General features: G+C 46.2%; 1 protein-coding gene across 1 annotated transcript in view; it reads left to right on the top strand.

Annotated features, from left to right (window-relative positions):
- The window catches only part of MISP (mitotic spindle positioning), a 146,087-nt gene extending 136,189 nt beyond the window's left edge, over positions 1 to 9,898 (top strand). The window contains exon 6 of the mRNA XM_063954648.1: positions 7,455 to 9,898. Within this exon, the coding sequence (XP_063810718.1) occupies positions 7,455 to 7,544 (90 nt within the window). The 3' untranslated portion in view covers positions 7,545 to 9,898. The remainder of the gene's footprint in view (positions 1 to 7,454) is intronic.
- Positions 9,899 to 16,363: the final 6,465 nt, after the last annotated feature.

Below are 16,363 nucleotides of genomic sequence, written 5' to 3'. Positions count from 1 at the left end.
AGGAGGCTTTCAGGGGGGAGCGCCGGCCTGGTGTCACACGCAGCATGACACAGTGCAGACTGCAGAGGAGAGGGAATTGCTGCCCCTCCTCCCTCTCGGGTCGGACTAAACTTGGCAGCAGCTACTGGGGGATGAGCAGGTATGTAAATGTTCTCTAGTCTAAACATAATAGTTGCTGCATGCCCCCGGAATCGCCCACAGGCCAATCACATGGGACTCAGTGACAGGGGCGTGCCTGCATGTGCTTGCTGTCAGCACGCCCCTGTGAAAGCGGCACTGCTAGAGGTGCCGCTTCTAGTGTTTTTTATTAATGGGATATGACTGCCCAGTGGCTGGCCCCGCCCCCCGCTTCCGGACCTGTATCACTGACAGCGGGAGGCACCGAGAACGGTGCCTCCAAAACATGTTTAGAAATGTTTTTTAGTAGGTAAAAAATTATTAAAATAATGCAAAGGCCAAAGTTCATACTTATAACACAAAATATGTGTCATAAGTATGTTCTTTGTATTATTTTAATAATTAATGACAGGGGAGGCACTGCCTCCCCTGACTGCACGTCCCAGTTAGATATGCCCCCAGTGCGAGATACACATGTCCCCGCAGTTCCAGATATACAAGTCCCCCCAGTGCCAGATATGCCCCCAGTGACAGATATGCCCCCAGTGCCAGGTATACATCCCCCCCCCTTCCCCTGCTGCTCACCCCTGCTGCTGTCCTGTGTGTGTGTGAGAGGAGGAGAGCGCAGTCTGCGCCTCTCCTGCCCCTTAGTCTCCGGCGGTGGTGCGGGTGTCTTCCTTCAATTCAGCGCCGATCCGTGAGCCAATCAAAGCTCGCGGTGCCAGTCCACGAGCTCTGATTGGCTCACGGGCGGCGCTGAATTGAAGGAAGACACTGAGGGGCAGAAGAGGCGAACGTTGCGCTCTCCTCCCCTCACAGCAGCGGCGGTGAGCAGCGGAGGGAGGGAGCGGCGGCCCGGCGGCGGTGGGTATGGCGTACCCACGGTTAAATTCTTAAGGGTACGCCATACCCACCTGTACCCACCCACTTGCACCGCTGATTATTATGGGGGCATTAATTAAAATTCTGTTGTAATGTGGGATACTACTATATATTTCTGTTATACTGGGGGCACTACTACAGTATATATTCCTGTTATAATGAGAACATAACTATGTATTTTTAGAAAATTGGGGGCATTACAATATATTTCTATTATACTGGGGGCATTATTATATAATTCTATTATACTTGAGGCAGTACTATATATTTCTATCCTTGCCTCCAGAGTGCAAAGAAAAGGGACTATGCTGTGTGGCCACACCCCTCATGTAATGTAGCCACTCCTCCTACAGTAGCTTGGATATATACTATGTGCAATTCTTAGGGCAGGTTGTAATGAACTCCGAGTCCGGCAGCTGTGCGGGATGCCGGCCGAACACGGGGCATGATTTAGCCTTGTACATGTTTACCCCTTTAAAAAAACGTCCGAGTTTGACCGGCATCCCGCACAGCCGCTGGACTCGGGAGTTCATTACATCCCGCCCAAAGTATTTGTGTATACTAGATGTCATTGGGGGTAATTCTGAGTTGATCGCAGCAGCAAGTTTGTTAGCAATTGGGCAAAACCATGGCCCTCATTCCGAGTTGTTCGCTCGCAAGGCGATTATAGCAGAGTTACACACGCTAAGCCGCCGCCTACTGGGAGTGAATCTAAACATCTTAAATGTGCGACCGATGTATTCGCAATATTGCGATCAAAACCGAGTTAGCAGTTTCTGAGTAACTCCAGACTTACTCTGCCTGTGCGATCAATTCAGTGCTTTTCGGTCCCGGCTGACGTCATAAACACACCCAGCGTTCGCCCAAGCACTCCCACCGTTTCTCCAGACACGCCTGCGTTTTTTCCGGAAACGGTAGCGTTTCCTGCCACACGCCCCTAAAACGCCGTACATCCGCCCAGTAACACCCATTTCCTGTCAATCACAATGCGTTCTCCGGAGCGACGAAAAAGCCGTGAGTAAAATTACTTTCTTCTTAGTAAAGTTACTTGACGCATGCGCAGTGCGAACATTACGCATGCGCACTAAGAGAATTCTCACTGCGATGCGATGAAAAATACCGAGCGAACAACTCGGAATGAGGGCCCATGTGCACTATAGAGGGAGTAGATATAACATTTGCAGAGAGCGTTTCGGTGGGTTATTTTGTTTCTGTGCAGGGTAAATACTGGCTGCTTTATTTTTACACTGCAAGTTAGATTTCAGTTTGAATACACCACACCCAAATCTATCTCTCTCTGCACATGTTATATCTGCCCACCCTGCACTGCACATGGGGGGTCATTCCGAGTTGTTCGCTCGTTATTTTTTTTCCGCAACGGAGCGATTAGTCGCTAATGCGCATGCGCAATGTCCGCAGTGCGACTGCGGCAAGTAAATTTGCTATGCAGTTAGGTATTTTACTCACGGCATTACGAGGTTTTTTCTTCGTTCTGGTGATCGTAATGTGATTGACAGGAAGTGGGTGTTTCTGGGCGGAAACAGGCCGTTTTATGGGTGTGTGTGAAAAAACTCTACCGTTTCTGGGAAAAACGCGTGAGTGGCTGGAAAAACGGGGGAGTGTCTGGGCGAACGCTGGGTGTGTTTGTGACGTCAAACCAGGAACGACAAGCACTGAACTGATCGCAGATGCCGAGTAAGTCTGGAGCTACTCAGAAACTGCTAAGAAGTGTCTATTCGCAATTCTGCTAATCTTTCGTTCGCAATTTTAATAAGCTAAGATTCACTCCCAGTAGGCGGCGGCTTAGCGTGTGCAAAGCTGCTAAAAGCAGCTTGCGAGCGAACAACTCGGAATGACCCCCATGGGGCCTAAGTCTGAGTTGATCGCAGCAGGACATTTTTTAGCAATTGGGCAAAACCATGTGCACTGCAAGGGGTGCAGATATAACATGTGCAGAGAGAGATAGATTTGGGTGTGGTGAGTTCAATCTGCAATCTAAATTGCAGTGTAAAAATAAAGCAGCCACTATTTACCCTGCACAGAAACAAAATAACCCACCGAAATCTAACTCTCTCTGCACATGTTATATCTGCCCCCCTACTAAAAAATTTCCTGCTGCGATCAACTTGGAATTACCCCCATGGGCCCTCATTCCAAGTTGATCGCTCGCTGTTTTTCACAGAGCAGCGATCAGGTGGAAAAACAGCAATTCTGCGCATGTTACGCAGCGCGCATGCGCTAAGTAATTTCACACAAAACTTTGTAGTTTTACACAAGCTCGAGCAAAGCTTTTCAGTCGCTCAAGTGTTCGTTGTTTGATTGACAGGAAGTCGGTGTTTCTGGGCGGCAACTTAGCGTTTTCAGGGAGTGTGCTAAAAAACGCAGGCGTGCCAGGCAAAAACGCAGGAGTGGCTGGCTGAACGCATGGCGTGTTTATGACATCAAACCAAGAGCTAAACAGACTGCAGTCATCGCAAGCTAGGAGTAAGTCTTGAGCCACTCTGAAACTGCATGACATTTTTTAGTTGCAGAATTGCTAACCTTTCGATCGCACTTCTGCTAAGCTAAGATACACTCCCTGAGGGTGGCGGCATAGCGTTTGCATTGCTGCTAAAAGCAGCTAGCGAGCGATCAACTCGGAATGAGGGTCATGGTTTTGCCCAACTGCTAACAAATTTGCTGCTGCGATCAACTCAGAATTAGGCCCATTGTCAGCATCTGTGTGTGTGTGCTCCCATACGTCTGTTAGTTTGTTGCATGCATTCATTTAAGCTGAGGAACCCCTTGTCTGCACACTTTTTAGGATAAATTGTAATTGCTGGGTAAATAAACAAACCAAGCTTTGACCTCATGCCACAGCAGATGAATGATACAAAGGTATAGCACAGTTAACTGAGGACTGGATATTGTTTATTGGGGGTCATTCCGAGTTGTTTGCTCATTGCCGATTTTCGCTATACTGCCATTAGTCGCTAACTGCGCATGCGCAGGGTACGCAGAGCGCATGCGCTTAGTTATTTTACTAAAAACTTAGCTGTTTTGCTGTAGCGTCTGCGGCGCTTTTCAATCGCACTGGTGTTCGGTAAATGATTGACAGGAAAGGGGCGTTTCTGGGCGGCAACTCAGCGTTTTCCTGGCGTTGGCTAAAAAACGCAGGCGTGTCAGGGAAAAACGCGGGAGTGTCTGGAGAAACGGGGGAGTGGTTGGCCGAACGCAGGGCGTGTTTGTGACGTCAAACCAGGAACGAAACGGGCTGAGCTGATCGCAGTGTAGGAGTAAGTCTCGAGCTACTCAGAAACTGCTAAGAAATTTCTATTCACAATTCTGCTAATCTTTCGTTCCCTATTCTGCTATGCTAAGATACACTCCCAGAGGGCGGCGGCTTAGCGTGTGCAATGCTGCTAAAATCTGCTAGCGAGCGAACAACTCAGAATGACCCCCCCTTGTCACAATATTAGCAACTTTTTTCTTTTTACATTTCCACATGAAAGTTTTATATTCAATGCACTGAGCCTCCCTTTGCAGAGATAATGCTGGTGATTATTGATTTTCCTGGGTGCTATAAAAAGACTGAGGGACGCATTTATCAAACGGTATATACGGTTATGTCCCTGAAAACACCTGTTTTCATGGGCTAGCTGCAAATAACTATGTATCCCTGTAATCAGGGCCGCCATCAGCTGTCCCGGGCCCGGCCTTTCGGACAGCATGTGTGTGTGTATATATATGTATATATGTATATGTATATATATATATATATATATATATATATATAGAGCTATATCTATAAAGATACATATATATATATATATATATATATTTATATTATACACACACACACATATATATACACACACACACACACACACACACACACACACACACACACACACACACACACAAACACCTCCCAATGGTTCCCGGAACTTGGGGACAAATAACAACAACTCCAAAAGCAGCAAGTAGCTTCAACGTTTCAGGGTATTTAGCCCTTTTATCTTTATCTTTAAAGGTTCAACAAAAACTTTTTTTTTAAAAATATTCCTACCTTAAATACACAGGTTGAGACTTGAGGGGGTGGCTTCGTGTCTGCATAAAAATTTTATTTTAGATTTTTTAAAATTTATATTTTTCTTTAACTTTTTTTCAGGGGGTGGGGGCAGAGCCGGATTAAGGGGGGGGTCCTGGGGATACGTACCCCGGGCCCCCCTTTCCAAAAGGGCCCCCTGCCACACCACAGATTGGATCTTTCTTCAATCCGATCTGCGGTGCTGCGCTCACGAGCCCCGGCTCCCCGCTGCCCTGTCCCTCCTCCTCCTTCAGTTCAGCGTGCGGCGCACCAATGACGGAGCCGCACTTGCTGAGCCGGACAGCAATTGGACAACTGAGCCGTCGCTCAGCTGCGCTGACTACAGCTCTAAGAAGAGTGCTCTAACAGGTGTAGTCAGGGCAGCTGAGCGACGGCTCAGCTGTCCAATTGCTGTCCGGCTCAGCAAGCCTGCGGCTCAGTCATTGGCGCGCCGCACGCTGAACTGAAGGAGGAGGGCAGTGGTAAGCAAAATGTATCATATAGTTGTGGAACGATCAGTCCCAGCAGGGTGTATTGGGGGAACAGGCACATAACCTGCACACACATACACATAGCCTGGACACACAGCTACAAAAAATTAAAAAACTAAAAAAATAATAATAATAAAAAATATATATATATATTTATTTTTATTTATTTTTAGTTTTTTTAGTCCTTGGGGCCCCCCTGCTCTTTAGTACCCCAGGCCTCCCGGGGCCTTAATCCGGCTCTGGGTGGGGGTGGGGGGCTGCTTATTTTGACAGTCCCGGGCCCCACAATTTCCCCCACAATTTCTAATGGCAGCCGTGCCTGTAATGTACTAAGGAGGAATCGCAGCAAGTATCTGCTGCGATCCCTCATTGCTGCCTGCATCTGCATCCCCCATAGGTTTCTATGAGGGATGCGATGCTACCCAATGTATCAAGCTATTGGCCCCCACCGCTACCACAATTTGATTGTTGTAGCCTATGGGCAACACTTCACTGCATGCAGTTCTGGTGGGGTTCACAAGGAAGCATCTGCTGGAAATGGCCCCTGTACACGGTAGTGAGGCTGACTGCGCATGATGTGGGCCCTCCTGGACCCCGGGGACCCATGTGCACTGCACACACTGCACCTATTAAATACGCAGGTATGTGGAGGTTCAATGATGTTACAAAAATGGGGCCTCATTTGCAAGTGCTTCTTCATTCCTCTTCGAGTAAGTGACTGAGCCATAAATCCGCCCCTGGCAACACATGACGGAGATCAGATACAGCACACAGACCAGACACTAACGGTGCAAGTGGGTGGGTACGGGTGGGTACGGCGTACCCTTAAGAATTTAGCCGTGGGTATGCCGTACGGGCCGCCGCTCCCTCCCTCCGCTGCTCACCGCGCCGCTGTTGCATGAGGGGAGAAGAGCGCAGCATGTGCCTCTCCTGCCCCTCAGTGTCTACCTTCAATTCGGCGCTGGCCCGTGGGCCAATTAGAGCTCGCGGACTGGCAGCCAAGACTCCTAATTGTCTGCCAGACCGCGAGCTTTGATTGGCACATGGATCAGCACCTAATTGAAGGTAGAGTGACACCCGCACTGCCGTCGGAGACTGAGAGGCGCACGCTGCACTCTCCTCCCCTCACACACAGCACAACAGCAGCAGCGGGCATGTGTACCTGGCGCTGGGGGCATATCTGGCACTGTGGGGGCATCTCTGGCACTGGGGGCATCTCTGTATCTGGCACTGGGGGCATATCTGGCACTGTGGGGGCATTTCTATATCTGGCACTGGGGGCATATATGTATCTGGCACTGGGGGCATATCTGGCACTGTGGGGGCATTTCTGTATCTGACACAGTGGGGGCATATCTGGCACTGTGGGGACATGTGTATCTAGCACGACATGTGTATCTAGCACTGGGGACATTTCTGTATCTAGCACTGGGGGGCAATGTATATCTGACACAGTGGGGGTATTTGTGTATCTGGCACTGTGGGGCAATGTATAACTGGCACTGTGGGGCAATGTACAACTGGCACTGTGGGGCAATGTATATCTGGCACTGTGGGGCAATGTATTTCTGGCACTGTGGGGCAACATGTATCTGGCACTATTGGGGTCATATGTGTATCTGCCCCCCCCCCCCCCCCCCCCATATGTGTATTACTCCATTTTCATTGGCCACACCCATTTTTACCTGGAAGACATTTTTTCTACTTACACCACTGACAGACACAGCATATTTCTATTTATTACATCACTACATTGAGTGCACAGTAACTTTTCAGACACCCTGTATTACTAGTATAGCCTGCCTGTACTATTTACTATTGAAATAGAGCTATCATTTGTGGAAACAATTATAGGATTTACTTCTGACATTCTTTGATTTCATTGTCTCCTACAGATTGTGGCGTCCACTCGTGTAATTCGGCACAAGAATACATTGGCACTACGCTGGGAAGCTGGTCAATACTCCAATGAACCACACGATTAGAGCCAGAGCACTGGGAGTACATGTTCCCTGCTGTGTCATCCATATTTCACATCATTCGTTTCATGTGTGTTTGCTTGTTGTTTCACCAGTCCACCACCCAATAGATGAATATGTTGCTATATCTGTCAAGCTTAAGCTTTTCAATTTTACAGGATAATCATATGATGGGAGTGACTATGCTGTAATGAAATGTGATATACTGAACTGTCTAAACCTAGACTGTTTAAAAGAAGAGACTACTTTCATGGGTTGCTCCATTTAATAGGCCAGGTAACTTGTTATATTGTATCAGGATGAGTCACCTCTCATACTGCCAGCCTTTGTAAATTAATTACATTTACTGTTAAAGTAGAATGAAATACGAATAAAAATAAAAAACATTTTAAGGGATAATTATTAAGGGCTTTAAAATGATGGCCAATATATACTTTGCTGAAAAAGATTACCCATGACAATTTACAGAGTAGGTACAGTCCTCGTAATCATCAATAATATGTTGACAGAAAAGAATGATAACTGTATTGATGGCTCTGTTTGGCCATTTTCTTTTTTACCAAATAAACAGGTAAAGTCAGTGTCGGACTGGAGCATGAAGGTCCCAGCGGGGGTATGCAGTGGTAGGGCCCATCATTAGAGGTGTGGCCAGACTCCAAAGGGGGTGTGGCCAGCCACCACAGAGGTTTGGCTAACCATTATAGAGTACCTGGTTTGGACTCCTTGATAATTTATATAGTAATTAATGCTAGTGCATGCATGATAATGTGCCAGATTAATGACAGCAATGTACTGTAGAGAATACATCATAATCATGTGCAGTATAAGGTAACATATGTATAATACATAATTCAAGTGCACAGTCTAGAACCTGATCCCTAGAGGAGGAGGGCCCCCCAGGCAGTGGGGCCTACTGGTGGTTTCCCCTGTACCCCTGTGGGCCAGACCGAGCCTGGGTAAAGTATTTAATGAAATAATGTTTTATCCTATGCTGCTGCTAGCAGGTTAGTTACATTATAGTTATATTTTTAACCTGCCATGTAGGATGGACTTTAACTGAAATTAAGTTAAGTAACTTCTGGACAAGTATATAAAGTTGTACTGATATTTTTATTAAAAAGCAAGATAATACAACAGGATAGATAGATAGATAGATAGATAGATAGATAGATAGATAGATAGATAGATAGATAGATAGATAGATAGATAGATAGATAGATAGATAGATAGATAGATAGATAGATAGATAGATATTTCTGGTAGGATTACTCTGAACTTCTATTAAGTGTGTGACCAATGAGTTCCAGCATTGAACTTTTAATGCAATAAGCCGGTCTGCAGTGTTAGAGACTGCCTGTGTAATTTCAATTACATCTGTTGTTTCCATATAAAGGTATGTGGTGCATTAAATTAAGTGTTGTGTAAATGATTGTTTGCTAAAAAAAAGAAAAAAAGAAAGAAAAAAAAGAGAGGAAGTATTGTAATTACCAGCCTCCATGGGACACAGAGGCAGAGGGAGTGTTATGCTCTTCAAGTGTAGAACTGAAGAGCAGACAGGGTCATTTACCTCACAGTGCTTCTTTGTTTGCATCCAATTTGTCCTGCTGTGTGTCCGCTTCATGGCACTTGAAACTGTCGCTTTACATATATGCCTTAAAATGCACACATACAGTAAGTAAGAGCAAAGTCCAAACTAAGTGACCATTCTCTTTATTCCTTAAAAACTTTAACATTTTGCTTGTAAAGTAGTGCTCACTTTGGCATTATTTATCGCTAACAAAAATTAATGTGATAATTGGAAATGTCGAGATACATTTTTCTTTTTTGTGCTCGACATTACATTGCTACCTGTGTGCCTAGAATATGCTTTCCAATAGGAATCATCAGGAATCTGCAAAAAGAGTCCCTTCAAAATTATAGGGTAACACCTGGAAAAGCCAAATACTTTTGTGGGTCAAGCAATGCCCGTGTATTTACTCCCACTCCAGCTCTTTATCCCATGTAAATAGGCTTGTTGCTGCAACCTAAAATAAAATATTTGTGTACTGGTATAAAGTAGGTGCACTCATTTGCTTTAACATCTCCCATTAGCTTGTTCAAACTGTTCCACAACTCTTTACATGTGTGACATTGCAGGCACGGGACATTAGAGTAATCGAGTATTTGTGTTGCGGTTTTGCATTTTTGTAATTTGTCACTGACCTTTTCTGAATACCATCCTGAAGCAGTGTTGTTTAGGAGGAGATACAGATTCTAATGTAAATAATGGAAAACGAAGCATTAAATGTAAACTATTTGTACAGATAGGTTTGTTTGGGTTTTTTTTTTTTTAAATCAGAAAATGTTAATTTATTGTTACAGATGCACTTTAATAAAATTGAACTTTTTAAATTATTTGATTTGAGAAAACAAATGAATGATTTTGAATTGATAATATTTATTGTTTTTAATGACTTTATAGTTCCCATGAGACAATGCTGTTTGTGAAGAGGTTTGATAGACTTTTATTTAGAGGTTGTTTAGTAAAATGTATGCATATACAGTATTAACGAGTGACATGACCAGTTTACCATAGGATACCACACTTCAGCCATGAATAAGACAGCAGGCATTATCTGTAATCACTCGTCTATAGTATTATTCAGTGAGCTGGAATGGTATTATAATGTGCAAAATTAAACAATTGATTATCTCACCACCTGACACTGAGGGGTAGATTTACTGAAGCTTCTCCAAAAGACAAGTAGAGGTGTTGCCCATAGCAATCACACTCTATAATTTCCTTATTGCATTCTTCAAAATGATAAATAGAATCTGATTGGTTGCTATAGGAAATACCTCTACTTGTCTGTTTTAGAAGCTTTAGTAAATCTACTTCTGAGGTTGTTGCCATCCTGCTACCCCTCTAGTCCCTTCCTAGAAGCCAATTACCTATATAATAATAGGATAAGTCCCTCCTGTTTTAGACATGCTCAGTAGGTGTAAGAACTCTCAGGTATGACATGCAATTATATACATAACGAATGGCTAAATTTATCATGTGTCTGATGTGTAGCCTACAGTGGGAGCCAGGGTGAAGGTGGGCATACACATTGCAGAATATGGAGGAGAATGTGGGTATACAATACATAGTGTAAAATATAAGGGGGGGGGGGGGGGGTCATATACATGGGATCCGGATTGAAAGTCGACAGTAACTAGGTCGACAATGTCTAGGTCGACCACTATTGGTCAACAGTAACTAGGTCGACAGGGTCAAAAGGTCGACAGGGTCAAAAGGTCGACAGGGTCAAAAGGTCGACATGTTCTAGGTCGACAGGCCAAAAGGTCGACATGAGTTTTTCATAATTTTTTTCTTTTTTTGAACCTTTTCATACTTAACGATCCACGTGGACTACGATTGGAACAGTAATCTGTGCCGAGCGAAGCGGAAGCGGAGCGAAGGCACCATGCCCAAAGCATGGCGAGCGAAGCGAGCCATACGAGGGCACGCGGTGCACTAATTGGGGTTCCCGGTCACTCTACGAAGAAAACGACACCAAAATAACATTAAAAACTCATGTCGACCTTTTGACCTGTCGATCTAGAACATGTCGACCTTTTGACCCTGTCGACCTTTTGACCCTGTCGACCTAGTTACTTTCGACCAATAGTGGTCGACCTAGACATTGTCGACCTAGTTACTGTCGACTTTCAATACCACACCCCATATACATTGTAGACTATGAGGGGAAAAGGTGGGCATACACGTTGTAGACTATGAGGGGAAAAGGTGGGCATACACGTTGTAGACTATGAGGGGAAAAGGTGGGCATACACATTGTAGACTATGGGGGAAGAAGGTGGGCATACTCATGTCAATATTTTGACATGATGGCATATCAAATGTCGGTATTCTGGCTACGTCAGCATTTTGAACATGTCGGCATAATGAATGTTGGTATTTTGACTGTGTTGGTATTTTGACTGTTGGTCAATGGCTGTCGGGATTATAACCGTCGGTATTGTGTCCGTCAGTAAATCAACTGCTACCCCTATGCCTATGGGAACTGCAAAACCTTAGTGGGGGCAAGGAAAGTGGTAGGGTTAGACTCAGATGCACTGACTCAGTACAGGGGTCAAAGGAGTATGTATGTGTTGAGCTCTGATTGGAAGAGCTCAGTGCATGCTCTTCTGGCACCTACCCCAGGTCAACAAATGTAAATAGGTCCATCCTGACTGGATGATCACACAGCCGACCGCTGCTGCATCTTACTAGCTAAAAGCATAACCAGCTAGGTGGGGCCCAAACCAACAGCATGACATGAGGTCTTAATTCAGCTCCGTACACAAGGTGAAATATTGTCTTAGCAGAGGTAGATTTAGACCTCTTGGGGCCCTAAGCAGGATACAGATTTGGGGCCTACACCCTCTAACAATCCATAGCATGATATTTTCGTTCCTGATTTGTCTCTTAGATTATTTGCTGTTTTCCCCTTATAATGTATTACAGTATATTACTTTTCCCCTTCACTGATTGCACCACATCCACCTACTGACTGCATTTTATATCCGCATTTTATAATACCCCCATTATTACCCTTTTCAGTCAATGTGACTGTGTTGTATACTGTGTATATATCAGTGTCCCACTGAATGTAGCAGGCAGGCCCCCATCGCCTATACACTGTCACGATCCGGGTATCTGGACGCCATTTCTTACCCATCAGATGCCTCCTAAGGCTGGCTCAGCGCTCCAGGACCGGATCCCATCTGTTATCCTAATGTTCACATTCCTGCATCCTCTCCTGTCTCTCTGAGACGCTGTCACAGTAACGCCTTATTACATCTGGCATGGCGTCTCCCGCGGCCTCCGCCGCCGTCCCTGAGCTTCTGCATGCAGAGTGTCAGAGTGGCGATTACGTCAGCCGCGGCCTCCGCTGTGTCCGCGTGGTTGGATGTGCACTTGTCAGCCTGGCGTCTCCTGTCTCCAGTGGCCGGCGCCGCCATTACTGTTTTCATTACCACATGGATTACAAACCAAACTTCCCTCCAAGTGTCTGCATGGGCGCAGCCATCTTGGATTCTGTCAGCTGATCATTTCCTCCAATCTGTTGTCAGTATTGTTAATCTGCATAATTGCCTAGCCAATCCCTTCCTTGCTGCAGGTATAAATACACTGTGCCTGAGCAAGGAGGGCGTCAGTGCTTTGGTTGTCAAACCTAGTTCCTGTTTGTCTCTCTCCTGTGATTGTCTTCCAGGTTCCAGCTCCTGTCTCAAGACTTCCACCATAGAGACCCGCACCAGCATTCCACCTGCGGTGTAGCCTGACTCTCCAATCCATTGTGGATTCATCTGTTTCCAGCTACAACATTACCTGCTTCCAGCTCAGCTTCCAGCAGAGTACAGCTTCCCTTAAAGGGCCGGTGTCCTTTCTACACTTTACCACTCTCCACCGGTATTATTATTTCTCCGCTCTCAAGTTCTACATTTCAGTTCATATTTCATCGCTCCCAAGTTCATTTATTATTTAACTGGTTCCAGCCAGTATCCACTCCGTGCTAACAACAGTCTGGTTCCAGCCAGTATCCACAGCAGCTGTTTTACCTTCAGCAACCCAGCTTTTCCTGGAACACCAGCTGGCACAATCCTGGGTTATCTCCATTGCTACAGTCGGGCCTGGTAAGGACTTTCCATCTAGAAGATCATAAGAACTATCTCACACTACCAGTGCCCTGTGGCTCCTGCCATCCTGTAGTACCCAGGAACTGTATTTATTATTTGCTGACTTTTACGTTTTCTTTTACTGCTGCTGTGTTGCGGAGTTGTCATAATAAACATCATTGACTTTTATCCAAGTTGTCGTGGTCACGCCTTCGGGCAGTTATTATTCATGTTACTTACATGTCCAGGGGTCTGATACAACCTCCCAGGTTCCGGTACATCTCAGCCCCTACAACTGAGGCTGCCTCCCGTCAGCTCAGGCCCTCAGTTGTGACATACACAGTTGTACATATATGCTATATATTGTAGCATGTTATACACAATGTACTTAATAGAAACACTGTCTACCCCCCACCTGATTGGAATATGAAGCAATGGCGTAACTGGGGCCCCGAAGCAACTGCAGTCGATTGGAGGCTCAGGGCTGCGGGGGCGCCGCCGCCACTGATTGCTGCTGTTTTGGGAAGGACACGGAGGGCAAAGTGTGCGCCTCTCCTGTGTGTCCCTCCTGGGTCTCTGGCGGCAGCGGCGTGTCTGTTAAATGAAGTGCCGGTTTGTGAGCTCTGATTGGCTCGTGAACCGACACTTCATTTGACAGACACGCCGCTGGAGACACAGGAGGGATACACAGGAGAGGTGCGCACTGTGCCTTCCGTGTTCTTCCCAAAACGCACAGCAGCGGGGGGAGCCCGGGTACTCGGGAGGGTGAGTACCTGGCACTGGGGGGGCATATTTGGAGCTGGGGGGGGGTATTTGTGTGCCTGGCACGGGGGGGGGGGCATATTTGGCACTGGGGGTATATGTGTAATCGGCACTGGGGGGGCATATTTGGCACTGGGGGTATATGTGTACCTGGCACTGGGGTGGCATATTTGGCACATGTACCTGGCACTGGGGGGGCATATTTGGCACTGGGGGTATATGTGTAGCTGGCACTGGGGGTATATGTGTAACTGGCACTGGGGGGGCATATTTGGCACTGGGGGTATATGTGTAACTGGCACTGGGGGGGCATATTTGGCACTGGGGGTATATGTGTAACTGGCACTGGGGGGGCATATTTGGCACTGGGGGTATATGTGTAGCTGGCACTGGGGGGCATATGGGGCACTAGGGGCATATGTGTATCTGGCACCGTGGGGGAATATCTGGCACTGGGGGCATATGTGGCACTGGGAGCACAGCCCTAGCAACAAGCATTACCCCCTAGTTACAAGCACAACACCCAGCTCATGAAATACCTGGCAACAAGCATTACCCCCTAGCAACGAGCATGACACCCAGTGCATGAAACCCTTGGCAACGAATATTAACCCCTGGCAACAAGTTTGAAACCCAGCACATGATACTTCTGGCAACAAGCATAACACCTACCGCATGAAACCCCTGGCAACGAGCATGACACTCTGAGCATGAAAACCCCTGGCACCGTGCATGGAACCAAGAGCATGAAACCCCTGGCAACGAGCAGGTAATTTAAAAGTAATTAGAAGCCTTACTGTAGGACTTAAGGGACTATTTACTAAGCCTTGGATGGAGATAAAGTCGCTGGAGATAAAGTACCAGCCAATCAGCTCCTAACTGCCATGTCACAGACTGTGTTTGAAAAATGACAGTTATGAGCTGATTGGCTGGTACTTTATCTCCAGCGACTTTATCTCCATCCATGGCTTAGTAAATAAACCCCTTAATGTGTAATGGGCATTGCGGTGTGTGGCATAATGTATCACGGACATTGCGGTGTGTGTCATAATGTGTCACAGGCATTGTATGTGCTATAATGTATCAGGGGCATTGCAGTGTGTAGCATAATGTACAACGGGCATTGCGATGCGTGTCATAATGTGTCACAGGCATTACGGTGTGTGGCATAATGTGTCGGAGGCATTATGGTGTGTGGCATATTGTGTCATGGGCATTATTGTGTGTGGCATAATGTCTAAGGGCCATTGCAGTATGTGGCATAATGTATACTGGGCATGACTATAAAGAGGAAAAATGACAAATAATGTAAGGGGCATGAATCAGGATTATTTTTTTTCCTGTGGTGGCCAACGTCTATGCGTGCAGGTTGCAAAACTGGGGTATAAGGTAGTCTTTTCCTGCAATGCCATGCCCCTTTATGCAAAGCCACGCCCATTTTAGCAAGGCCACGCCCCTTTTTGTGGCGCACTCCTTCACATGTGCATATTCATCACTCTACTAGTGCCATTTATGGGGCGGGCGCCAGAGAATGTTTTGGCTTGAGGGAGAAAAATTTCTAGTTACACCACTGATATGAAGTAGGTGGATGTTATACAAAATTAACAAAAATACTGGAATAAAGTACACTGGAAGAGCTCATGTTTTTCTCTGTGCGTCTCGGCTCCTCTCTGTACGTGTGATGTCATAAACACGCGTGTCTTGATGGGTCATGTACACAACACTGCAGGACTGGAGACACAGGTATGTGCTGGATGAGGCACCCAACAGCTGTGTAATCACTGACAGCCTGCCAGGAGTATTCAGCCAGCCTAGTGCTCGGACATTTCCGGCGGAGGTCACGGTCCACAGGAAATGCCCTTTATACAGCCTTATCGGCGGACCCCCTGAGACCCACAGGGCCCTAAGCAGCTGCCTTGGTTGCCTTCTGGTAAATCCTCCTCTGCGTGTAATTATATGGAAATAATTGCACATGTTATTTGCTCTCTTAAAATTATAAAGGTCATCTTCTTTCACGTTATAGTCCAAATGCAAACAAGTGGTCAAGGAATACACCTCCTAAATTAAGTATCTGAGGATGCAACCAAATTTATTTGTCATGCAATTATGTTTATATTCCCTTACTGTACTCAACTTACACAAAAGAGCAAAGCTGACATTACGCATGACGCTTGCAGAGCATACTTGCCTATGGTCCCGGAATGGGCGGGAGGCTCCTAAAAATTGGGTGGCCCTACCGGCCCACGGAAAGGTGGGCAAGCCTGCTGATTTTCTTGGAGGCAGAAGTGAGAGGTGGTAAACAGGAGGAAACAAGACTTCAAAGCAGTGGTCCCCATCTGAGACTGTTAATTGCTCTTCCCGACTGGAAATTTCTGGTTCTGTCTTAGAATCTTTCTGAGGGTATAATTCAATAGCTGGGA

The sequence above is a fragment of the Pseudophryne corroboree genome, chromosome 1 (assembly GCF_028390025.1).
Source record: "Pseudophryne corroboree isolate aPseCor3 chromosome 1, aPseCor3.hap2, whole genome shotgun sequence".
Classification (NCBI taxonomy): domain Eukaryota; kingdom Metazoa; phylum Chordata; class Amphibia; order Anura; family Myobatrachidae; genus Pseudophryne; species Pseudophryne corroboree.
Note: the sequence above shows the minus strand (reverse complement) of the source record. Positions and strands in the feature narration are given on the sequence as shown.